Source organism: Pimephales promelas, chromosome 14 (assembly GCF_988280905.1).
Source record: "Pimephales promelas chromosome 14, fPimPro1.hap1.1, whole genome shotgun sequence".
In the NCBI taxonomy this organism is placed as follows: domain Eukaryota; kingdom Metazoa; phylum Chordata; class Actinopteri; order Cypriniformes; family Leuciscidae; genus Pimephales; species Pimephales promelas.
Window position 1 is genome coordinate 11,873,364 of NC_142782.1, and position 27,751 is coordinate 11,901,114.

Consider the following 27,751-nt stretch of genomic DNA (forward strand, 5'->3'; position numbering starts at 1 on the left):
AAGCTTACTGGATACAGTCTCTTTCTTTTCATCGGTTTATCTCTGTACTGTATAGGCTACATGAAACCGTGTCCTTTCGAATTAATGTTTTTGTACTGATGGAACCTTTCAACGCATTCTCATCCTTTAACGTCATATAGAACGCTATATGACAAAACGGCGCTACACTACGCACATGGCACCCATTATCGTTAATATAACACGTGCTGTGAGGGCTAAGTTTAGGTGTGGGGTAGGTTGTGCGTGTCATATTCACGCTAAAGGATTTATAACGTCTTGGGTTCGCGTGTTATATTAACGATAAAGGGTGCCATGTGCGTAGTATAGCGCTGTTTTTGCATATAGCGTTCTATATGACGTTAAAGGATGAGAACGGGCTGAACCTTTAGATCTTTCAATTAAAGTTAGAACTGACATTAACATGATAATGTTTTCTAGATTTTAGAATTGATTGACTGTATAAAATCCCCTGTTAATGTGTTTGCTAGGGGTAATAAGGTGTCTTCAGGGATCTTAGGAAAATGGACCGCATTTATGTAGCGCTTTCACAGACCCAATGGCCACCAAAGCGCTTTACATTCGCCTCACATTCACCCACCGACAGCAGTGTCAGCCATGCAAGGCGCCATCCAGCTCATCGGGAGCAGTTGGGGTTAGGTGTCTTGCTCATGGACACCTCGACACTTGGTCCGGGGATTGAACCACCAACGTTCAGGATTGTAAACAACCTACATGAACCACTGAGCCACTGTCGCCCTGAAATGGTAAATGGTGACTATAAGGTACCCTTGTGAAAAAAGTGGACTTAATTCTATTGAATGTACATACTATACTTGCAGATAATATAATATTACTGAAAAAAGCCACTTAGGTGTACTTGAAGAGAGAGTATACTTTCATGACTTTTTCTTTCCACACTTTTAAAACTAAAACTATGTGAGCTACACTTTTTTCACAAGGGTTTTCTGTGTTGTTGTAAGGGTTTTGTTATGTTGTATGGTGTTGGACAAAATAAAATTGTCTCTATGACCTGTAGATTTGGCTATGGCTCCTACAATGTGTTTCTATGGGATTTTTATCTTGTTAATCATTTACCATCTAACCTCTCATCGACCGACTGCATGCTTTGAGGCATCATTCAAGTCTTTAGCACAAACTGTAATGTTTGGAGGTTTGTTCAAATCATTGAATGGAAGTGTGAGCTATAGTAATGCTTGGGAATGATTTTTTTTTCTTTCTTGAAAGTATATATTTTCCTATCTCCATCAGTGTGAGTGATCACGCTGAGAAGTCTCAGTATAAAACAAACCTCCACTCAAGACATTGTTTATTGATGCTACTGCACACAATGATTTATTCAAAATTGTACAGTTAAAATCACAAGTGAGACTGCCCTGATACATTTAGGCACATTCCTTTCTGAACTTTTAGTTTTGTTCCTTGTTTGCTTCTGGACAGTGTAGATACTGGATTCTTCCAATTATATTACAACATCAATAGTCACATTATTTCCTGCAAAATTAAAATAACTTTTGTTTGCCCAGACCAAGTTTGCTTTGTACAAAGACAACAAATGTATTTTACACACACACACACACACACACACACACACACATTAATTAGTAAAGAGTTTACATGCTGAATAGCTCTCTAGTCAATGTGTCCTTTTTAAATATTTTATCTGTGGTTGAAAAAAAAACAGTTTCGATGTAAATATACTTTAAAAAACAACTCCTATAAACACAAACAGTGACATTATTCCAACCATCTGAAAGCGTTACTTTATAATCTGTACTTCATTCACTTTTTTTAAATGTGGTGTTTAATGTTTCTGTTGCAGTTTTTTAGGGACCGTTCTCTGTGATGAGACCATCATCCAAAGCCTGTTTCCTTTTGGGTTATCCAATTCCAAATCACAGACAGTATGGTGAAATCTTGTGGCTTAATCCAACAGCTTTCTTACCAGCAGACATGGTTTGTACTTCCAAGAAGGACCATCTGTGTCCATCTAGAACATGATGCACATGAAGGAACTTGGCAGATGGCTGAGGACGATGTGAACACTTTCTCCATTCCAGAAGCTTGCAACCCAGTGTTTTGCTAGCCTTGCTGGTCTTTGAACTAACTCAATCTACTCATTTTCCGTCAGAGAACCACGCTAGCGGTGGCGCAGTTGTTCGCAGGAATCCCGATGCCAATCCGTCTATGACAGGTAAACATCTTCCGCAATTCCGCCCTGAAACGGTCATGCAGCCATGCGTATAGAAATGGGTTACAACAAGATGAACTCATTCCACACAAGTGACACAACAGCTGGATCAATAGGAAGTAGCGCTTGTCAATCAAGTCTATGTCAATATCCCGAAGAACATTGAAGACGCTTATTGGCAGCCAGCAGATCCCAAAAGCAGCGACGACCAAGGACACCAGGCGAAACGTCTTGCGTTTCCGAGCCTGCTGGGCTTCCGCTTGGCTCTGAGTACGATGACCCGGCACCACACAATTGCGAAGCTTCACCGAAATGCACAAGTAGGAGATGCAAAGTGCGGACAGTGGAAGAACGTAGGTGATGAAGAGCGTGCTGTAAGCGTAGGCTAGTCGCTCCCTCCCCTGACCCATCCAGAACTCCTCGCAGATGGTGAAACCTTCGTCCTTGAACTCCACGTGGTATGTGTGGGCCACAGCTGGAGCAACCAGACCACATGAAAGAAGCCAGATCCCAGAGAGAAGGTACGTGCAGGCCAGAACTGATATGCGCTTCTTCAGTGGATGAACTGTAGCGTAATATCTGGAAGTTAAAATTACAGTTTATGGCAATGACTTATGGCAGTGTTCGCACATCTCTATCTCATGCAACAGTTGCATCGATCATCATTTTTTAATTTGGATTCCACCCCAAAATTTTCTCATCACTTACTCACCCTCATGCTTCCCAGATGTGGATAAACTACAGACCGGCGCTGAACTCATTTTTCAGGCTTTTAGGCTACGTGTAGCCTAGCATAATCATCCCAGCATAAAGGCTTAGGATAAATAATTTGTCATCAAAGCATTTACATTCACTAACCACTGTTAATTTTAAGAGAAAAGCAAGCACAGGCTACTAGGGTTGGGTATCGTTTGAATTTGAACGATTCCGATTCCTTGTTTCGATTCCGGTTCCTAACGATTCTCGATTCCGATTCTTTTAAGAGGCAGGGTCAAAAAAGTTTAGCTACCCTTGCTAACCAACGGCCTTTCTGAAGGAAATAATTCTTTCTGAAGGAAATACTCCATCTGTAAAAATTCTCCTTTTGTCACAAATTTTGCATTTTGCCGAGATTTCGTTATTTTTAGAAAAGTGAAGCCACACTTTGGATCTGCGACGTAAGGTACTCATGTTCGACTCGCGTGGTTATGCCAACACTTCCGGTAGACGCTTCTTCGTTGGTGTTGTTCAGCTGTTTCTTCTTCCGCTTGGCGGACTGTGAATATCGAAACTAGGAATCGAAATTTTTACTTTTGAACGATTCCGGGAAAAACGAAAAGTTAGTCTCGGTTCCAATCGATACTCGATTCTCGATACCCAACCCTACAGGCTACTGAATTATGCCTAAACACAGACTGTTTAACTTTTCATAGCAGTTTTTAATGTTTTCATTAAATTGTGTCACCCAAGATCCATCTTGATTACAGTTCATTATGTTCTTCCTTTTTAGCTTGCAATGCTTTTAAACTGGGTCTTATGCATCACTGCCTGTAACAACTAAAATAAACCTGCGTGAACTAGGCCAAATAAATGCAGCTTTATTGTATAAACATAAATAATCGTATTAATCCCAAAACAAAATTCTCGGAAAACGAAATTCTCAGAAACTAAAAATCTCGTAACACCAGAGTTTATGCTAGATTTAGTTTGTTAATCATATTGTTTACCCATCTGAAGCCTTGCAGTTGTTATATATTTATTAAATATGCAGCTTGTATGCTTTCATTGTGATTATACTGTTGCTGGCTGGATTTACAAAATATTATAAAATTAACCGCATTTTACCAAGGTCTTTAAGCAAAAAAGCTTGCCTCTTTCTTTGCTTGGATGTTCACTGTAAAGGAATAAATTATTATTTGTATAGGCCTGTCTGCTATCAGAACTGTTTCACAGCAGACCTTTAAGACTGTGTCAAGGTTATCTGATATTGCAATGCCTTTCACAATATCAAATCATTTGAACTTTTTATGAAAAGGCATGTTTATTTCAGGCAATATGGCACGACTCATAGATAGAGCAGAGCTGAGACTCGAATCATAAAGAAACGATTCCTTAAATCGGCCGCATTAGGAATACAGTCCTAAAAAAATTCGTAGGCTATTCAATTCAGCAGTGGTGCTAAAATTTGATCTCCAAAAAATGCCAATGAAGACCTAATCACCCTGAGCAGCGGAATGACAAAACACACAGTGTTGTATAGATCTTTTAAAAGTTACTTTTGTATAACTTGCCATTTTGAAAACATGACTATCATGCGCGAGCGCTGAAAAATACATTCAAACAAGACGTGTGTCTACTGCATGTTTACGTCAAACAACTGCCGTAGAAAGTTGCTACTGTGTGAACCGGACCTTTACGTGGTAAGTCAGTTTAGTATTGAAGATTATAGCTATTGTATTGTATTACTAAAAATTAAAATGAATTATACTTTATATCTATTTTTGTATTTTCCACAACTCAACTAAATCAAGCTTAGGCTTAGCTACTCCGCAACGCTGTTAAAAACACTGTTTTTGCTGTAATAATCAGACATATTACATGTAATTCTTAGAATCATTCTTAATAATATTCGTGTTTTAGAGGTTTGTGTTGGGTTGGAACTGGAAACTGGATAAAAAAAATACTTCTAAAATTAACTCTTTATTTGCTTCAAGGTGAGCATCCTGTTCCATGTCTTGCTTAATGGACAGACATTTCCTTGCCCCCAATCCAGCCTGGCTGAAACGGTCTGCATCTAAAACCAACGATAAATCAAGGGCTTTTAAAGACAGTATCATGTGGGTTTCACTACAGCTAAAAGGACAGAGGATGAACCACCAGACCATGTACAGGAGGTGACAGTGTTTTCTGCGCAAATAGCCATCACTGTAAGGTAAATGGATTCTTATTTTACTACAATCCACCAATTTTTCATGTTCTGTGGCTAATGTGCAGTACCATCATCCATCACTGACTCCACAAGGACGAGAGTAAGTTTAGAGCTTTACGACAAGTTAAAATATAACTCTACTGTATATATTTTCAGAAACGAGGAAAAAGAAGTCCTGTTTTATCTTAGGTGTCCTTGGTATTTCACATTTGGCAACACTTTGCAAAATGCAACGACACATTACTTTAGTCTTCTAGCACTGTAGGCCTTTATCACTCTTAAAATAGGAGCATACAAACTTCTAACGGATTCTCATCCTTTAGCGTCATATAGAACGCTATATGACAAAACGGTGCTATACTACGCAAATGGCACCCGTTATCGTTAATATAACACACGCTGTGATGGTTAGGTTTAGGGTAGGGTAGTCTAATATTACGCTAAAGGACTTATGACGCCTTGGGTTCGCGTGAATATTAACGATAAAGGGTGCCATGTGCGTAGCATAGCGCCGTTTTGTCATATAGCGTTCTATGTGACGCTAAAGGATGAGAACGGGCTGAAACTTCCGCTGCAAGTAACCTTTATCAATGTAAGTGCCCATAGCACAGGGTTGTTGTGATTTATGTAAAATTCAGCACATATACTTCTAAAGACACAAAGTCAGTTTAAAAATGGGTAAATTGGGTATTGTATCATGAAGGTGTAATGTTAGTCTCATGCACACCCCTTCAAGTAAAGTGTTACCGAAAAATCTTAAAATATTAATTACAACTAAAGTCTATTTTTGGGGGGATTCAATTAAAGGTTTGGGGTAAACAAAACCATATTGTTCACAATTTTCCATGCACTTTACAATGAAATCATCAAATATTATATCAAATTGAAGTTGTTTAAATAAAGGAATATTTCCAGCCTATAGACAATTTAAAAAAAAATAATAACTGGTTTGGTCATCATTGTATATGAGTCATACCCTCCTTGTTGGAGTGCAATGATTGGATAGTATCATACTGTAGACAATAATAGCTGGTAATATAATGAAAAAATAAAAAAAATGTATTCCTCTAGCAGTAACTTAAGCTCGTTAATCATGACTGGCAACAACTGAAAATCATGTGTCACAGAAAATGTTGCACAATAAAATAAAAGACAAACATAGTAGGGTAGTGTTTAAGTCAACTTAAAAAGTTTTAAGCATTGGCATTTATTGTTAAGTTCAACTAAATTAGTTTAATTTTCTTCTCAAAACTGGGATCCGTCCATTAACAATAATGCAGGTGGAAATTCCTTTACGCTATAAATCGGAGCAGGATGTGACATCATGCAGACTGAGATAAAGGCCTTCTGTATAGACCGCTTTTGCGCCGACGTCACAGTTACAGTACGTCACGCCGCTAGCTGGAGGCAAAACAAAAGTGAAAACTGGAGGAGCTTAAATTACTTTTATTATAATTAAATATCATTTTATTGTGTTGTTTGGTGCAAGTATCAATGAAAAATGAATATGCTGTATCTGGAATTTTTATTTCTTGAAAATATTCACATGATTAAAATCGCACCGTAATGTCACTCTTTACATTGTCGTGGTCTCGGCGCTGGCACGGCAGAACTGCGGATCGTACACACAAGTCTTATACAGGACCATATAGTTATAGGCATCTAAAGATTTATATGCCCTCAGTATTTCTTTACGATCGGTTTCCCCATAAGGTAGGTGTAGAAGTAAGGCCACTCAACTGAGGTAACGCACGTTAATCCTGTCAGATCGTCCATGCATTGAGTGAGCGTGTAGGCGGCTACAGGTCGGCCAATCTGGTTCTGTCCGTTAAAAATAACTTTTGAAAATACCAATCGCGGCCCTGGACAGTGGGAGACCTTACACATTAAGATAAAATCTGATTTTCTTCAGTCATTGTTAAAAAAACAAGCTAATAAAACTTGCTAACTAGCATTAGTGAAGCGGCCAGAGGGATCGTTCTGCCTCCACCTAAGCTCCGCCCACATAAAAACGTCACCATGTTTACCAACCGAAAAGGGGTCTATACAACTGTTTGTCACATGTGAGATGGAGATCACATTATATCATGCATTCTCATGGCCTTATTTTTGATTTATAGTTAAATTTAGGCCTGTTATGATTCCTTAAATAAATGTGACTACTTGATAAAAAAGAAAAAACATTAGTATAGCGTAGTGCTATTTGAATTCACAAAGACTGCGATTCAATTAAATAAATATATGCCTGCCTGTGTAGATTACGTGCATCTCAAACTTGACTTACCCCACTCCCAGATCTTGATTTTGACTTTTAATGATTAGTTTATGTTATACAAACATTTGTGCATTAAGTCATCATGGATTTTGTATAATGTAAAAACACACTTGATGGGACTTATTATCACAGAATAAGGCAGAAACTGCTAGAGTAATGGCTGTTGGAAATTCAGCTTCCATCACAGGAAAATGCATTTTAAAATATTATAAAATAGAAAAGTTAGTTTTTAAATTGTAATATTTCAAAACATTAGTGTACTGCATTTTTATTAAGTAAATGTGGTGAGAAAAATAGATGTTGATGTTTTGAACTTTGAACAGTATAGTTTATGCGGTAACACTTTAGAATACGGTTCCTTCGTTAATGAATAACTACACAAGAACTAATGAGTAACACAATATTAACAATCTAGTAACTATTATTAACTAACAAGAAACTCTGATTAACGAACTAGTAAGTAATAGCGCATAGACGAAAGTGGTAGTTCACTATTAAGTAATCAATAACTACTATTTTTTTAATACTTTCCAGAGAACTACTGAAAAAGTTTATTAACAATCTAGTAACTACTATTAACTAAAATAAATTCTTATTAACGAATTAGTAAGTAATAGCCAGGGCCGGCGCTCCGCACACGCACATCACGCACTGCGCGTAGGGCACCAAGTGCTTGGGGGGGCACCAAAAAATCTGGGTGGTGAAAAATCATCACAATAGACTACTAGTATAAATAACAAATACAATATGTCTAAAGCATGTAAATATACAAAACAATACAAAAGTAATATAGGCCTAGACCAAATTAGTGGAGATAAAGGTGAATCTCCTGTGCCACTCTCCCTCTGGTGCCCCCCCTTCCCCACCTCGCAGTGGTCTGTTCCTCAATCAGTGTCAAATTTGGCAGACACCTGATCGACATCAGACATGGCCTCGAAAGAGTCGGGGGCAGAAAAAAGGAAAAAGAAGAGACAGTGGGATGATACTTTGCAGGTAAGACAATGTTTTAAATAAAAGTGTTAGTTTTGTAGGCACCCTTGCTTCGTGTATGCATGTCCAGAGGGGCGTCGCTAGTTGTGCAAATGATCCAGGGCTTTGCCCTGCATGTAGAATTTTTTTATTTTAATGGGGGTCCGGGGGTTTCTCCCTGGGATTTTTTTTTTTACTTGGGCTGTTTAAGATGCAGTTAGTTTGTTTGAGAAGAAAAGGAAGATCGCTTAGATATGTTTTTTCGTTGTTGTTCTATCGGATAATGCGGTCAAAGGCCCAAGGGCGACATCTATTGGTGAAACTGCAATTAAAAAAAAAAAACACAATCTCACTGTTTGTATATTTTCATATGGAGTTGTCAAATTATTAGGGCTGGGAAAAGCGTAATCACATCCAAAATAAAAGTTTCTACATGAGTACTGTGTATAATTATTTTGTATATATAATATACACACATATATATATTTAAGAAATATTTGCATGTATATAGGCTACTGTATATATTTATAGATAATTTATATTATATATATATATATATATATATAAATTAAAATATTTTATATATAAATAACAAATATTTCTTAAATACATATACAAAATAATTATACACAGTACACACACATTGGCCTATATCATTAATGTAGACACAAACTTTTATTTTGGATGCGATTAATCGCGATTCATCTTTTCCCAGCCCTACAAATTATGTACAGAATTATTATACTGTGCCTCATCAGACCTCTTTTAAAGGTAGAATAGAGTTTTGAATTTTAAATGTTCCAGTGACACATAGGCCTATATTATATAAAAGACTAATGTGTGCAATATTTTTGTATGATGGTTATTGATTCAGTAGAATCCCTGAATATTTTGTCTTGTATTTCTGAATGCAGGGTCAATGCTAAAATACATGCAAGGAGCAACTCAAGGCCAGGAGGAAGAAACATCAACCAGCAGTTGTAGCCAGTTCCAAAAATGTGTTTTTAGTAATTGTGGTGGTTTTTGGTATTTATAATTTTAACCTTTTTATTATTTATTTCTTTTCATATTTGGTGCCATTGTTAATGTAAATGTATTTATTTGCAGCAGTTATTTTGGAAGTAAAGAGAACCTAACTAAGAAATTCTGAATGGTTGTTATTCCTTGGGTGAGTGGGTGGTTGGGGTGGGGGGGTTGTTAAGGGGGCACCACCAAGCATTTGTGCTTAGGGCACCCAAATGGCTAGCGCCGGCCCTGGTAATAGCTCACAGATGAAAGTGTTACTAGATACTTCTGTGGGAATTACTAATTATTTGGATCCGTATTATAAAGTGAAGATGATTGGAACTAACTAGTAATGACTCAAGTGTTACTACATGATCTAGTCATGATTTGTGCAAACGTTTGAGATTTTTGGTGAACTTTAGTATACTTTTAGAAAATGTCTTTAGTAACACTTGAGTAATTAGTAGTTAGTTCCAATGATCTTCACTTTATAATACGAATCCAAATAATTAGTAATTCCCACAGAAGTATCTAGTAACACTTTCATCTGTGAGCTATTACTTACTAATTCGTTAATAAGAATTTCTTTTAGTTAATAGTAGTTACTAGATTGTTAATAAACTTTTTCAGTAGTTCTCTGGGAAGTATTAAAAAAATAGTAGTTATTGATTACTTAATAGTGAACTACCACTTCCGTCTGTGCGCTATTACTTACTAGTTCGTTAATCAGAGTTTCTTGTTAGTTAATAATAGTTACTAGATTGTTAATATTGTGTTACTCATTAGTTCTTGTGTAGTTATTCATTAATGAAGGAACCGTATTCTAAAGTGTTACCGTTTATGCGATTAATCAACCAAATCAGTCAGTTACATAAACATGCACAGAAAAGCCCCAGAATGCTAGTTGACATTGATGCAATGATGAATTAGTCACACTGTCAAGAGACAAAACACTTAGATGTAATGCTCACCTGTCCACTCCAATGGCTGTCAATGTGAATACTGACACATACACCGTCACAGGCTGAATGAGGAACACCAGGTAGCACATGAATCTTCCAAAAACCCATCCGCGAGGATTAAAAGCATACGCCAGGGTAAAGGGCACACAAGTGGCGCACATCAGCATGTCAGAAAATGCCAGGTTACCGATGAAGAAGTTGGTCACGTTGTGCATTTTTTTGGTGTGGCAGATGACGTAAAGCAGCAGATAGTTCCCGAAAACTCCCACCAGCACCACAAGAGCATAGCACGGGATGATGAGAGGTTTAAAAGACTGAAGGAGCTCCACACCAACAAACTGCGGATTGCGCTTAGTCGTGTTTGTCGACTGCAGCACGACTTCGTAGATTTGACCCATGCTGGAATTTTCCATTGTGACGTTTTCCAAGCAAGACGAGGGCACGGGAAGACTGAGGCATTCACCACCACTGCCATCCATCCTGGAATACTGCTTTCAGAGACCTGAAGGGTGGGGATTTTGGAATATTAATGAGGAAAGAGATACATTTTGCTTTCTTCTTAAATCAACTCTTGAGCTAATATTCAAACCATTAACAGATGGGCTGAAATGGCCGTGAAGTGAAAGTGAGCCGCTTGATTAGGGCTATGTCCTGTGGGGGCGTGTGGTGGTGTCAAACATATAGGTGCTAGTTTGTCATGAAAGTTTGGTTGGCTCATATAACGAAGTGTTATAAAGTTTTTCAAACTTTAATGAGCACTGAAAGTTCCTGTTCTCAGTGCCAAACCATTTTCTGAATAGAAAGAAATGTACAAGTCACTCCCAAAAGCCCTTCAAAGCCTTGAATTTCTTCGGAAGTCAGTACTCATACAAATTAATCAGCGGGACTCAGCAGGAATATTTTTCAGTCCAAACAGCAGTAAATAGAAATTCCTAAAGGCACTAATGAAAGCCAGCATGATATCTATATTATGATTAAATAGGCAGGCATGTGAGGTGTGTGTTTATCTCAGCCTCCAGCATACCCCAAAAGACAACAACAAAAACATTAAAACCTAACTGTGGCAAGCAATGCAGCACAAAACAGTTCCTCTAAAACATTACTATCATCATGTTCCTAATTATCCAGACAGAAAATGTCACCAAGAAGCTGTTCTCTTCAAGGTTGTTAGATGCTCGTTTCAAGGATATGCAGGGTATGAAACAATAAATCCAATGTCCTATTAAAATCTTTATTAAAATAGGGATATAACATTAAAAATCATTACTGAAAGCTTCCCATCTTGTTGATGCCTTCATGTTCTAGTCTAGTGGCAGTGTTGGGTCATTGTGACTTTTATTGTTATTTTCCTATACTATGCCCTTTTTTTTTACTAGAATGGGGGTACTAGAATGATTTCATGCTAGATTGTTCAAAAAACTCATTATTTTCCCCATATTTTACATTCTAACAACACTTCTCTCTCCAGTCTGGATCCAACACGCTGATTTCTTTGAAGTCCCTTCTTCCAAAATATGAAATGTGCTGTGATTGGTTAGCTGGCCCAGTGTTTTGTGATTAGCAGCATGTTTTTGGGAAATGTCCTGCCCCTCCATAACTGCAAGTTCTTCTCTTGTGTAAATATTAAGAATGTTGTCAATTTCACACCATTTCAAGCCGATTTAGACCCTGACAATGTTAATACATTTTAACCGCTCTAAGTTCGTCAGCCTTAGTGGAACATTGTGGGAAAAAACAGCATCTCTTTGACTTCTATAATGCAGCTCAATGCAGGCCTCGTCCTTTTTTTGTGTATTCTGTGGGCAGGGATTATTTAAATGAGTAACATTATGACTTCATAAAGCCTGGAAAAGAAATGTTATAGTCCAAAACGAGTCGTTCAATGTCGTTCTTGAAAAGGGATCAATTGTAGATTCTGTTAAATAAGATATATCCATTTAGAGTGTACTTTGAGCTTTGTAACCTTGCAGATCTTTTTAATGCTCAAACAGCAACATTACAGACTAACTAAAGTTAAAAAAAGTGCAAAATCATAAAATTATTAATTTAAATATCACACCGCATGTGAGTGCCTTTTTCATTTTCAAATCACAATTTCTAACACAAAATAACAAATTATAAAGCCAATGGAAAGAGAAGATACTGAATCAGAAAACACACACACACACACACACAAAAAAAAAAAATCTTAAAACAAAATAGCAAGTCAGAAAACACAATGGAAAAGGTTGGTCACTCATATCAGCGGTCATATGTGGCGAATGGAATACTGACCACTGATTGGACGAGACATCTGTAAATCAAGACTTGCATAAAGTAGCCTACAGCAGACTATTATGGATTAATTATTATGGAGAATAATCTCTCTCTCTCTCTCTCTCTCTCTCTCTCTATATATATATATATATATATATATATATATATACATATATATATATATGTGTGTGTGTGTGTGTGTGTGTGTGTGTGTGTCTTCCTACTAGGCTGCAACTGCAACAATTTTCTGTAGTTCAAGTTCAAGTTCAAGACCTTTATTTGTCCCCGAGGGGCGATTAGTTTTGCTGCAGTAGCCAAATAAATTAACATGCATTACACGACAGCATCAACAACAGTTAAAAATACCCGGTCAGACAAAAAATAAAAATAACAACCACAACATTTAACATTCAAATACAAATATTGTCAATGTGCAGACATTACCTATTCTTTACAGAGTTAAGCAGAGAGATCACAGGGGAACAAAGGAGAATTTCAATCTATTTGTTTTGGCTGGTGGCTGGCTGAAGCGAGAACCAGAAGGCAGCAACTTAAATTCTACATACAAGGGATGAGAACTATAGATTCAGCCTTTTTAAGTATATGTCTATTGTATAGTTCAGATAGTTTTATCTGCTGAATCCCGATGATTTTACTGTTAACTTTATGTACGATTTCTAAAGTGTTTTTCCGCTTTAAACTAAGAGAAGCGTACCAGCAAATACATGAAAAAGTAAAAATAGATTCGATAAAAGATTTATAAAACAGTGTCATCAGGGATCTGTCCACTTGGAACTTAGCCAGCTTTCTCAAACAAAAAAGACGTTGCTGACTTTTCTTACTCAGCATTTCTGTGTTCTGTTCAAAGGTCAACTTGTTGTCAATGATAACTCCCAAATACTTGTACGACTCAACAATTTCAACCTCTTTACCATCAATAAATGTATTTTCAGGAGTCGGCTGATGACGTCTAAAATCAATTAACATTTCCTTCGTCTTTGAAACATTAAAGTCTAAAAAGGCTTCTTTGCACCAATTTAAAAAAAAATACGGTAATACAGTGCCGTGAGATGTTTCAGTGAGGTCCATTAGTCTTACTATGACTGTGTCATCTGCGAACTTTATGATAGCCTTATTTGTCAGTTCACTACGGCAGTCATTAGTGTACATAATGTATAAAAGAGGAGAGAGAACACAGCCTTGTGGAGAGCCGGTTGAAGTCACTGATATTCCAGAAAGATGTCCATTTACTCTCACTCTCTGTGTCCTATTTGTGAGAAAGTCCAAAATCCAGCCCACCAAGTTACAGTCCCACCCGAGATTTTCTATGAGCTTCGGCACCAATAACTGGGGCTGGATGGTGTTGAAGGCAGATGAAAAATCCACAAACAGTAGTCTAACGTGATTTTTGTTACCCTCTACGTGCTTGTTGTATATGTTCAGTTCAGTTCAGTTCAGTCAACTTTATTAATCCTACAAGGGGCATCCCACTGTTGGCTCTATATGCAAACTGCAAGGGGTCAAGAAGATGTTCAACTCTACCCAGCAGTTCTGCTCTTATCAGATTTTCAAAAGACTTCATAACTAACGAAGTTAGAGCCACAGGTCTGTAGTCATTCAGACCTGCTAATGTTGTCGGGGCCAGGGCTTGTGCGTGACTTACTATGTTTAAAAATATTCACGACATTGCGTTCAGAAAAAAATGGAGTAGTAAAAGGACTAGAATTAATTAAACTGTCCCTTAATGCACCGTTTCTTTACTGTAATCATGGACATCGAACCTAGAATGAAACTTATTAAACTCCTGTGCCAGAGCAGGATCTGTCCCAAAACCTTCTAAAAATGTCTTTTTCCTTGATTTCTCATTAAGTCCAACAAAATTTTTAACACTGTCCCAGGCTGAGCCCAAGTTATTATTTCTTAGTTGTCTTTCTACTTTATCTTTGTAGCCCAATTTACACCTTTTTATTTCCCGTTTGATCTCCTTTTGTATAGAGTTTAATTCCGTAACACTGCCTTGTTTAAAAGCATGTTTCTTCGTATTTAACAATCAACCCTTGATTATAGTTGTTACTATGTGACAGATTAAGAAAGTTAATGTTATGTTTTAGGTTATGTGGCTTTGTAATCATTTCTGTATATCATTAAATGCCAAAATCAACCCTTCTCTTACTTTTTAATATCACTTTCTTTTTTGTATTTTGTCTGATGATTAAATTATCCCCTATGCTGTCCTCTTTACTGTTGCTTAGTGATTTTTGCGCTCTTTAGCTACGGTAGGTAACCGTTTACTTCCTGCTGCCGTAGCTGTGCTATATGCAGCTGTTGCTTAAAATTCCTAGTGACAACACAATGTAGTATCTGAAATGCGCACTGCACACATTCATACTATATATATCATACTTGTTTATGGTCACATGTATGTTTCAAATCAAATGTTGTATACAGTATGCGATTTTGGATGCAGCACTCTAAAATCAGCTCAAAATATCAAACATAATCCTCTAATTGGATGGAATCAGAGTCTAAAACAAAATGTGCCCATCATATACTACACGATTTCTACCAACTCTGACTGCCCTAAAATCTTTTCGGCATCTGTAAATTGGGGCGAAAGACACCGGTAGCCATTAAGTGAACTACAGCCAACAACCTATTTAAAGGGTCACTTCACCCATTTGCATTAAGCTTTGTATAGAAACCCAGTCATATTTTTGAATGGTCATGGTTTATTCCCTTATTTTCCCCTGAGATGGGAGAAATAAGGATTTAAGTATTTTACTTCCTGCTTATCGTGACGTAAAAATCGTCATTTTGCGTCACGATAAGCAGGAAGTCACATTTCATTCAAATCTTTTAGACTACAAACATTAGCTCATTATTATTCCAGGGTGTTGGACCCACTCACCCTACAAGCCTATTACAGATCAGTGTGGGTGGGACTTCACTTGCAGATACTGAATTAATATCCACCATCTTGTTTGGGAGCTAAGCTAACAAGTGCTGTGGAGATAGGAAGTTATGACAATGACGGAAGAAACTAAACATGATATGGAAGAAGAGGATTTTGAAATTCTGCTGCTCGAATCCGATGTTCGTGGCTATCTTTACGAGTCGCAGTATAGTTTAGAGCAGCTGAGGCTCATGGAGGAGCAGGAGACGCCGAGGCGGCGGCCTGTCGCGGTCGAGGACCCCGCACTGACTCTGGCACTGGGCGGATTGCTGTTGCTTGTACTCTCGCTGCGTGCTACGGCCTACGGACACAGCCCGTCTGCTGCAGAGAATTTAAACGATGGCAATTTCTCCTGGAGGAAATCTCTGAATCAGACGAGCACACGGACGTTTGTGTTGTAATAGTTTCGCCTGACTAAACATCCAGGTATCATGCAGTAATTCACCAAAAATGAATACAAATGAGGAGTAATTCACTAATGAGTTTGCCAATGTAACGTTAGGGTTTGTTGTTGTGGGAAGAAGGAGACAGGAACCGGCGAACATTTAAGCATTTTAATAGTAAAATGAACAAATACAAAACGAAAGTATAAGCCAGTAGCTCCTCATTGCATTGGCGACTGCTGTAACGTTGCACAACAGAAACAAAACACAACATAAAATCAGGCCTGTTTCTCTCTCGATCTGCCGTCGTCGCTCCCCGTTTTATGGTTTCGTTTCTCCGTGAGAGACGCAAGACCGGCGCGCGCCTCACAGCTGTCTTTCATTATCAGTCTCTGTTATAACTCACGCCACTGGCCTCGCGCGGAGCGCCGTCCTCTTAAGTTACATCCCTCGCCCTCGATCGTCCTGCTCGCCACAGCCAACTAGACATTTTAGGAAGACATTTCACAGGAAGAGTGAATTCTCTGTTTGCGCTGTTCCCATGGACAGGTTGTTCCGGATTAGTGGGTGTGGCTTGTGGAGCTGTGCATTGTGGGACATGTAGTTCTTTCATATATAGGCGCCCCTTGGTTATTTTCTGTCTTTTCTCAGTCAAGAGGGCACCAAATTAAAAAAAAAATATTTTACATTTCGACTACATACATATGACCCACTTTCAATAAAGATTAATGTTGCAATGGGTGAAATGCTCCTTTAAGGAGACTGACTGCAATTCAATAATCGAAAAAGTTATTTTTCCTAAGTGAAGTTGCCATGGCAACTAAACCAATTGAGTAGCAACAAATCTGAGCTAGGATGTTTTGGACATAGAGCCTCTGGGAAAAAAAATCGTTTAGATATTCGTGCCTTAAAGTGTTTCCAAACACACAAGAGGCCAGTGCCGTGGATATTGGCAGAATCTATTCCTACATATCAGAGCATCAGCTGGATTTTCCTGGGAATTCATGACTTGACTTGACTTGTCATGTTTTGAGTTTGGTTGTGATCTGTTTTTCTGTACTGTTCATGTCTGAGGGTACTTTTACACGACAACTAAATGCTTAAAATGGAGCAGTTTTTCATTTAAGTTTTCCACGTACAGACAACATCATTCATACTGATCCACGAAACCCAATAAAAATGGTGTATTCTGCTGCCAGGCCATTAGATGGTGATGAAACACTATCCACAAGTTTCCGAGGGGCGCTCCTGTAAAAAATAAAGTGGGTGAAACTTCCGGTGACGCGGCGGAAGTAGCATTCCAATGGTATTTTGTGTGTTAGTTAGCGAAGAGGCTAGCTGTTTTTCGGAGAATTATTTTACTATTTAAAGACGCAAATCTTTATGAGAGATGTCGTTACGGAGCTCAGGGACAACATGTGCTGTTCGCGGTTGTATGTATAACCGGACTAAACTAATTTAGTGGCTTAAACGGGATTGTTTTGAACATAAGCTGAAAACAAAATCAGAGTGATCCTGTCAACGACTGTAGTTTCCATCACCTCCCAAAAGATGACGAATCTTCCTGTGTACATTTGTTTAAACTCTTAATGTTCTATAAACTCTCTCAGCATGTGATTGGCTGTTCTCTACTGATGTTACAGCTAAACTCAGGATCAAAGCCTGTGTTCACAGAATACCAAATGTGCCAGTTAATGTATTCAAGCAGCACATTCATTTATAATTTTGAATAAACTCCAAAGCACAATGACTAAGTGTGTATTTTTTATTTTAATTGTTTGTCAGCTCGCACAACTGTCTGTCACCATGCCTTGATGAGTATTGATTATTTATAATGTTATTATAATACTGCCAATCAATTACTGCGGAGGTAAAGGTACTGTTATTTCACCCTTTTGAATTTCGTTGAGGTTGTGTTCCCACATCGTTAGCTAGTGTGGATCGCTATAACTTGAATGACTGTCAACTGTTGAATGAACGAGTGTCAAGCATGTCAAATCGCTCTTTGTTTACTTCCAACCGGAAGTCGCGCCCACTTTTGATGCAAGGCCTCATGGGGCGTAGGAAACTTGTGGATAGACTGAACAGTACAGTAATACGCATGTGCATGACGTCGTCATCTCCAGAGATTCACATTTTTATTTTTTTTTAAGCGGAGAATGTTTTCAAAAACTTGCACTTTGGAAACCCGTTTTCAAAACTTTGCATTTTCAGGCACCCAAAATATTTGTCGATAGAGTCTTTAAGAGACAGCGTGACAATATCAAGCACTCACTACTGTGTTTCTGGTGTACACCGAAATGACGAGACATATGTAAAATAAGCTACAGTAAAAAAAAAAAAAAAAAGGTGATGTGGTTTGAAAATATGTGAAAGTAAAGGATTTTGACAGTTTTCCCAGTTTTATGTGAACTATCATTTTAAGCTCTATAAACACAGCCCTGGTGAAGTCTTTCCTATAAGTGACACATTTTCCTAGCCTGGATGCCAGCCCTAACTCCGCCCACAAAATCTTTTGGTCGGGAAGTTCGGTCTGGACTCGAGCCATTGAGGAGTAATTATGATCAGGCAAAAAATGATCGGGCCAATCAGATTGCCTGGGCGGGCTTTATAAGATGATGGACAGATGATCTGCAGGGACGTAATCATCACGTTATCAATGAGCGCTAACTGGTTTCCCTCAGAGATGACTGCAGCTGGAGAATTGAGATGTAGATTCCGCTGTCGCGTCTGTTTTTAAAATTAATCGACAGCGCATTAATTTAAATAGACAAACAGAAAACTGCAATCAAGGCATTTGTCGTTCGGAAAGATATTCGACAAAAGTGTAACTTATCAGCTGGCTCTGACGGTCGCTAAGTTAATAAGATGGGACGTAATGAAAAGCCGCCGGTCGTTGTGGTTTCTCCTTTGGTCGTACTCATGAAGGACCAAGTGAAAGAAGCAACAATCGTTATTTTACTTCTAAAATAAGTAAGTTCTGTTGTTGACAACTATGCTATGCAAAGTATTTCACTTACTGCGTTGCTCTGATTGGTTGTAGCCTAGGTCTGTCCGACCAGGGGCGGACTTAACCATTAGGCAAAGGTCGGCAACTGCTGTGGGCCCCGAGCTACCTAGGGGCCCCCAAAATATCTCATTCAATTATGCTTAAGTCATTTGTTTGTTTGTTTTTTTTCCTTTTCGCAACTTATATATTTCTAAAAAACGCAGTTCTTTCTTCTGTCGCAGACAGAAGGGGCCCCCCACCTCACCTCACTGCATTGGACTATTCCATTATCTCACTTGACTTTCTGCGTGCGAAAGTGACAAGGCTTTAATGCGCAAAAAAACTGACGTAGAATAAGAAGTGACAGGCAGAGTGTACAGAGTAGTAGACAGAGTAAAAATGAAGCAAAGCTACAGCTACCCAAGCGGTGCTGAAAAAGCAGGACGTGGGAGGAAAGCAAAGCGTTTTCAGCAAAATTGCAGAAGGCAACAAACTTTTTTGGGATGCCCGTTGACAATGACAACAATGCTAACAATAAAGTCCATGGCTGTGGCCAGCTATGAAGTCACCGAAGTCCGGACCTCTGTCATTTTCTTTACATTCAAAAATAAAATGTCAAGCTCTCTAAATGATTAATCAGACGTTTAAACCACCTCAAATGAGTGCGGTGCATGAGAGCGCGTTGAGGGCGCGGGTACAGTCTCCGTGTTGCCAGATCCACCTAATTGAAAGGTGCAGTTGTCTTCTGGACCTGTTTTTCTGGTTTAATGTGACACTTTAGGAAGTTATAAAGTGGAAAGTTGGTAACACTTTAGAATACAGTTCCTTCGTTAATGAATAACTACACAAGAACCAATGAGTAACACAATATTAACAATCTAGTAACTATTATTAACAAACAAAAAACTCTGATTAACGAACTAGTAAGTAATAGCGCACAGACGAAAGTGGTAGTTCACTATTAACTAATCAATAACTACTATTTTTGTAATACTTCCTAGAGAACTACTGAAAAAGTTTATTAACAATCTAGTAACTACTATTAACTAAAAGAAACTCTTATTAACGAATTAGTAAGTATTAGCTCACAGATGAAAGTGTTACTAGATACTTCTGTGGGAATTACTAATTATTTGGATCCGTATTATAAAGTGAAGATGATTGGAACTAACTAGTAATGACTCAAGTGTTACTACATGATCTAGTCATGATTTGTGCAACCGTTTGAAATTTTTGGTGAACTATAGTATACTTTTAGAAAATGTCTTTAGTAACACCTGAGTCATTACTAGTTAGTTCCAATGATCTTCACTTTATAATACGAATCCAAATAATTAGTAATTCCAACAGAAGTATCTGGTAACACTTTCATCTGTGAGCTATTACTTACTAATTCGTTAATTAGAGTTTCTTTTAGTTAATAGTAGTTACTAGATTATTAATAAACTTTTTCAGTAGTTCTCTGGGAAGTATTAAAAAAATAGAAGTTATTGATTAGTTAATAGTGAACTACCACTTTGCACTGTGTGCGACTTTCCAATTGAGTGCAGAGGTTTTTTTTTCCTGGTTCGGTTAAGACTAGGGGTGGCACGGTTCACAAAAACGTCTCGGTTACGGATGTAACCCTCGTTCCCTGAGTAGGGAACGGAGACGTTACGTCAGAAGTGACAGAGATTGGGGGTTTCGCATAGAAAGCCAATCCTCTTCGAGTATTTAAAAACGAGCCAATGGCATGCAATGCCTTGGGGCTGCGGAAATTTGCATAGCGTACTCCGCCCTACTCCGTGAGTATAAAAGGAGGAAGTGAACGCAACCGCAGTATGTCTTCGCTGAGGAGCCAAGACTGAACTTGGCGTCTACCCAGCGATACAGCAGAAGTGGCAGGGAGACGTAACGTCTCTGTTCCCTACTCAGGGAACGAGGGTTATATCCGTAACCGAGACGTTCCCTTTCGTAGTCACTTCGAGTTACGTCAGAAGTGACGGAGATTGGGGGTCTGTGCCATCACGCCATCTTCAAGCTGTCTACCAGTGCCCTGCGAAAGTCTGGACCCCTGAGCCTTACCTTTTTTTTTTTTTCAGGGATCCCACTTTGACACAGGATTACCAAGGTACACTGGGAAACATATCCCGGGAGGGACATGCTACCAGCTGCCTACCAAAGGGAGGACTTACAAATACGCATATGGCCGCATAGGAACGCATATGGAATCACTGGAGCACCAACCGCAGGTGGCTACTAAAATTTAACTCCAGGGGTGGCAGATGGCTTGCCAAGGGAAGACACATGCTCAGAGAGGCTTACAGTGGATAATACACATGAGACGGTTACCGTGGGAAACCGTGCACATGGAGGCACCTAGCCAGCATCCATAGCAACAGCAGTGGTGCCCGCATCGTCGGTGCTGGAGGACTCAAGACTTCAATGGAAGAACTGAGGAGATATCACACTTATCCAGTCCGGGGAGTGGAATGGCGAGCAAGCATAGACACCTAAGCGGGTCCAGTACTGGCGGAAGCGAGTACGTGAGAGGACACCGGCTCAATTCGCAGATTATAGAATCTGGCGAAGGTGTTGGGTGTCGCCCAGCCTGCAGCTCTGCAGATGTCTGTTAGCGAGGCGCCGTGCGCTAGAGCCCAAGAGGAGGCCACAATCCGAGTGGAATGGGCCGTCACACCAAGGGGGCACGGACGGCCTTGCTGCTGGTAAGACAAAGCAATGGCGTCCACTATCCAGTGGGACAGCCGTTGCTTTGAGAGAGCCCTTCCCTTCTGGCTCCCCCCATGACAGACAAAGAGCTGGTCTGAGGTCCTGAAACACCGCGTTCTGTCAACGTAGGTGCGGAGAGCACGCACCGGACAGAGCAGTGCCAAGGCTGGGTCTGCGCTCCAACCCTTCTTGCAGGAAGGAAAGCACAACCCCGATCGAACATCTCCGGGGGTCTTCTCCACGAGAAGAGCACCAGTTGACGAAGAGGTTCCACTTCAACGCATAAAGGTGTCTCGTGGACGACACTCTAGCGGAAGTGATGGTCGCCGCCACCGCAGGTGGCAGCGAACTCAAACCTGCCTCGTCCCGTCCAGGAGCCACACGTGCAGCCTCCAGAGATCGGGACAAGGGTGTCACAGAGTGCCCCGTCTCTGAGTGAGTAGATCTTGTCTCAGAGGAATAGGCCAAGGAGGTGCTGTCGCGAGGAGCACGAGTTCGGAGAACCGCGTCTTGGTGGGCCAATAGGGGGCTACCAGCAAGACCTGCTCCTCGTCCTCCTTGATCTTGCACAACACCCGTGCAAGAAGGCTCACTGGGGGAAACGCATACTTGCGTGGGCCCCGCGGCCAGCTGTGCGCCAGTGCATCTGAGCCGAGCGTACCCTCGGTCAGGGAATAAAACTGGGCGCAGTGGGATGATCTATCTGTGCCTCCACGAACTGGTCCCAAATCAGCTGGACCGTCTGGGGATGGAGTCGCCATTCGCCGGAGATAGGGCGGACCCGTGACAGCTCGTCGGCTGCCAGGTTCCGGTCTCCTGGAATGTAAACTGCACGAAGGGACCTCAGGTGCTTCTGACTCCATAACAAGAGGTGGCGGGCGAGCTGCGACAACCGGCGTGAGCGTAGACCCCCCTGGTGGTTGATATATGCTACTGCCGTGGTGTTGTCTGAGCGGACAAGCACATGTTGACCCCTGAGCAACGCTCGAAAGCGGTGCAGGGCCAGGCGTACTGCCAGCAGCTCGAGGCAATTGATGTGCATGAGGCGCTGGGGTCCTGTCCAGGAACCCGCGGCTGCATGCCCATTGCACATGGCACCCCAACCCGTGGTAGATGCATCCGTGGAGACAACGAGATGCCTGCAAACCTGCTGAATAGGGACGCCGGTCCGTAAAAAACTGAGGTTTGTGTGCATTTTTATCACATAAATCTTATTTACACAAAGAAATTAACTTTCATGTATCAACTGCTAACTTTTGTAGCTCTTACCAAAATTCTATCTTTTAAAAGAAAAAGAGAGGAACTCTTAAAACACTGTCTTTTAAATGTCAATATACATGAAACCTCATTGCCTATAGATAATTAAGCTATAGCAATAGCAAAGGCCAAAAACATAAAGTGAAATTTAAGTTCAACCTCAACACAAAAACAGTATCAACAATGCTTCTATTCCCAAAATGTGAGGGTACTTTTTTCCACTTAAAATTAAAGTGCAGGATTTGGAAACGTATGACTGAAGCTCTTATTTATACATAAAGTGCCACTGTAGCGTTATATTAAAATATCATAACATGAAATCCAAAATGTTCCCACACCCCGGACTTATACCATAGACATAATAGGATGCTGGCGCATCCTCCAACTCCCTCATCTCTCCCACTTGCCATTTCTCCGCGTGCCGTGACCTGCAGCGCTCCATACTCCACTTTTACTGGCTTGTTTACTAACTTGAACCGGCGCTGCACAGAGCGGTCGGTAATGACATCAAATACCGCGAAAGTGATGAATGTATACGGAGCCGACTCGCGCTAGTTTGATGTTATTCACCGATCGCTCTGTGCAGCGCCGGTCCAAGTCGAACAAGTTTATGTCGCGCGAAAAGAAAACACACGTCACATACGGGCACGAGGTTAGATTGCACATGTGTCGAACCGAAAGGTTCGGGTGTTTTTGTATGTACCGTGCCACCCCTAGTTAAGACACACGCCTCATAATTAAAGCCCTACGGAGCGGTCTCAGACTCATATTCTCAATAGAATATGAGTATGACAAAGTCAGGCTAATGTTTTCCTACCCTGACACATAGATTTAACACATGAGTGGGCAATGATCAAATATATGACAGTATACATTGTTCATGCAACAATTCTCCTCTACAAAACAACATTCTTTTCGTTTGAAATGCAAATTAAATTGATCAGTTGGTCTAGAGTCAGAAAAGATCTTCTCAAAGACTTTGACATCTTTTGTCTAGCTTATCACATTCAGTTCCATTTCAACAGTATTCATTGTGAATCAGTCTCACATAATTGCCTGAGAAGGAGGGACATTAAAATCAATCAGTTATTTTGTAAACCAAAGCAGTGAATCATAGACTTTACAATATGTTCCCTTATCTAAACAAAAAGACTTGTTTGTAGGGATGGGGCCGATCCGATCCAGTATCGGTATCGGGACCGATACCAGCATAATTCACGTATCGGATTTTTCCGATCCAACCTGCGGAGAAATCCGATATTTATGATCCATGTCTGCGCTTTAACGTTGTCTGCTGAAATGACTCCAAAAGTGATTCCCGCCGGGCCTGCTAGTCTGCTATAGCTGGCTGCAAACTGTGGAATGGATACCCTGAACGGAGGTGCAGCTCAATCAGTGACTGTAAAACATAGGGCTCAATGAGACACACCCCCGCTCAGGAAATCCATTCCGCAATTTGCAGCCAGCTAGCAGCTAGCAGTTCGCTGTGTGGAAATCATATAGTGGAACTGGAAACACCGCTGCAGTGCAGAGCAAGACAGCAAAGTGCAATGTTTGCAAAGCCGTATTAATTAAACTATTTGATGCATGTTTGCAATTCGCAGTCCAGAAGAGAAAGAGAGAGAGATCTCTCACGCGGTGCAACAGCAAGCACAACATGACAGCCCGGCGTAATGAGTGACGACAGAGGAAACGTAGCCTGGTTACACTTTAGATCTGTGATATTAGTCTGATTTCCAAATATTAAAGAATATATTGAGGTAAAAAAAAAAAAAAAAACATTAAAAACAATAGCCGCATTCTGTCTAGCCAACTTCCTTCCAATCGCGGCGGTGCACTGTCATTTCTCCATAAAACTCAAACTTTAATACAGAATCAGCACGATCGATGATTGTAGTAAAATGCAGTCTCTGCTGTTACTAAATTGCGGGACACTTTTAATAATAAAAAGAGCTATTAAAAGCACAAAATTTGCGCAAGAGATGCTGTTCCCAGTGCGGCGCGCTCCGAAACAGACCGCAACAAGACAAGCAAATTATACTCTGGGCTTCATATGCGCGTCTAAACGATCAAATGTAGCCTGCACAAAAATGTCAAACCGACCGACTTGGAGATTAACACTTAAACAATTTATTATGTCTAAAATGAACGTAGTTATGGAAATATTTGGGAGAAAATATGGTGCATCAGTAGACTATGAAATCTGAACTCGTTCTTAAAGGGGCAGCAGTATAAATGTGACGATTGCGACATTACTGAGAATCAAACAACCAAAGGCAAAGAGAAAATCACTCACAGCTCTTGAATGAATTACTTCAGCTTTAATAAGCATAAATCTATCTATGATAAACTTTGCAGTGCTATTTTACTTTTGATTACTTTATTATTATAATTCTTTTTAAGACCATACCTGAATAATGTTTGTAGACCTTCCTGAAATTAAAGCACTGTGTAGGCTTGTATAATGTGTATCTTTGTTTAATTGTCTATCTATTGTTTAATATATATATATATATATATTGACATACATACGTACATATCATCCTTGCCTGTAGAGAGGAGTTTATTTCAGCATCATATAAAATCAACAATAATGATAAATACTATTAAAGCAAACACAGCTCTGGTATCGGAAAAGTATCGGTATCGGCCGATATCCAAAGTCAGGTATCGGGATCGGATCGGAAGTGAAAAAATGTGGATCGGTGCATCCCTACTTGTTTGCTACACAGATATATTTCAAATCAAAAAACAATTTAATGCCATTATTTACTGACACATAAAGTCTAAATCATGTCTTTAAGATTATGCAGTCTGTGATGTCCAGTCTTGGACAGTTATGCACTATAGCAACGCGTTACGGTAATACTTTTTTATTCCCCAGTAGCGAGTAATATAACAAATCAACAAATATTACAGTTGCCATCTATTAAATGGCTCATTACAACCTTGTTTTTATAGTCTTAACCCCTACTGATTTGAAGACCACCAGTCCAATCATGCCTTGATTAATTTTCATAATCTTTGACTCGAGCATGTGAACATCAAATGTAAATTGTAGCATATTCTTTATTCTGACCATGTGCTTCCGTTTGATCCTGATATATTATACTCAACTTAGTCTTACATGGTGTTTTGTCATCCAGGGAAGACCTAATGTCAATAATCAAGTATGCATCTTCGTAATCATGAGTATGTATCTGCAGCAAATCATTGTTCACTGAGTCACACAGTGATCACAGAAGTGAAAACACAGAGGAGCCACTAACGTTCTGTAGAACACATAATTTAGTGGGAAAAAAAGAAGAATGGAAATTACGATTACTGTCTAAAGAAATATACAAAGTAAACATGTAATTATACACAGACATTCACAAAGAGGAGAAAAGAGAAAGGACTAATTACTGATTTTGTGGGGTGTAACAGAAAAGTAATATATAACGAGTTACTGTTGGCAGGGAATAATTAGTTAAGTGAAGTAACAATATTACTTTTGGGAAAAGTAAAGAGTAATGATTTAGACTAACAAACTCATCAACACTGGGGATGTCTAGATGCAGGCATGCCTTTAAATAGATTGCTTATGGAGAAGAAGGAATAGAAACAGAAAAGATTGATCGTTTACAAGATCAAGATAGTTCCTTGATTCAACTGTCGTTTTTCTGGCATTTTGCTTGATCACTTCAACTTCCCTGTGGTCCAGCTGCCCTAAAAAGGCTTTCATCCAGGTTGTGAATCCATAATCTGCCTCACCAGGCGTGAAACTGTCAAAACTTTGGTTGAGAAGGAATTTCTTTGAGCAGTTTATTCAGATCTCACTCAAGCCTTCTCTCCCACACTCGAGTTACAGTGATGTGTAGACTGCTGAATTTTCTTTTTCATTTGATACTTTTTTTTTCTTTTTCTTTTTTTTTGGTGACTGTGTTCAGTCTGAACTAAATGTATTATGCATACTGAATACTCATATTTGTTTCAGTGCATATTTTTCTATAGGCTAGTAGCCTACTTACAGATTTACTAAAAAATAGACCCCAAAACATTAGTATAGCTGGTAATATGTTAAGTAATAAACAGTAATAATGTTCTACATATTGCTTTATTTGAACGTTTAGGATGTTTATGCCACGTGAAAAAAATAACCAGTACTAAATACAGTACTGTATCGATGATTTTAACCGGTTCTTTGAAAATAACTGTTCAAAAGAACCGATTTGCAAAAATGACTCGTACTCTTCCCCTCATCATGCTGGTTCACATTGACAAAAGGTTAATCAAAACATCGAGGAGAGATTCATGAACGGAGGAGTTAACAGACCAACAATAAATGCATATATTCTATTCCATTAATAGCAAAATAACAGTAGGTTGCAGAATAAATTACCAAGTGCGTGAGCTATTACTCGCCAGAATAAGCAATGAATCAATGTAATTTCTTGAACCGTTTATTCTTTCTATTAAAATCATGTCATTAGCAGGCTACGATGTCATATGATGAGACTGACTTCTGAAATACATTACATTATTCATTTCGTTTATTATTAATAGGCGCTTTATTATTAATAGGCTATAGCCTATTATATTCATAAATTAAGGCTACGTCTAGTTAAACTATTACTTTTTTTTGCTGTGGCTTTGTGCGTTTTCAAATGTTGACTATTTTAACCTTTTTACTACTTAGTCTTAATTTAACTCAGTGTATTCAGACTCTTGACAAACGCACGAAGAAACTGAAAGACAATAAAAAATATGCCTCACCTTTTGCAAAAGAGATGCGGTTTAGTTGTTTTCCTCGTGGATGCACAGATTCTCAAAGTGCAGACTCGCTCGCGCTCATTTCAGATGCGCTATAGATCCGACCGAGTGAGAGCGTTTAGAG

The 27,751-nt window shown here is 39.4% G+C and overlaps 1 protein-coding gene across 1 annotated transcript; it reads right to left on the bottom strand.

Annotated features, from left to right (window-relative positions):
* Positions 1 to 1,297: 1,297 nt before the first annotated feature.
* On the bottom strand, positions 1,298 to 27,751 carry prlhr2a (prolactin releasing hormone receptor 2a). The gene is made up of 3 exons (XM_039682595.2): positions 27,631 to 27,751; positions 10,338 to 10,830; positions 1,298 to 2,788 (listed from the first exon to the last, which is right to left on the bottom strand). The coding sequence occupies exons 2-3, from the start codon at positions 10,805 to 10,807 to the stop codon at positions 2,146 to 2,148; spliced, it is 1,113 nt and encodes a 370-aa protein (XP_039538529.2). The 5' UTR covers positions 10,808 to 10,830; positions 27,631 to 27,751; the 3' UTR covers positions 1,298 to 2,145.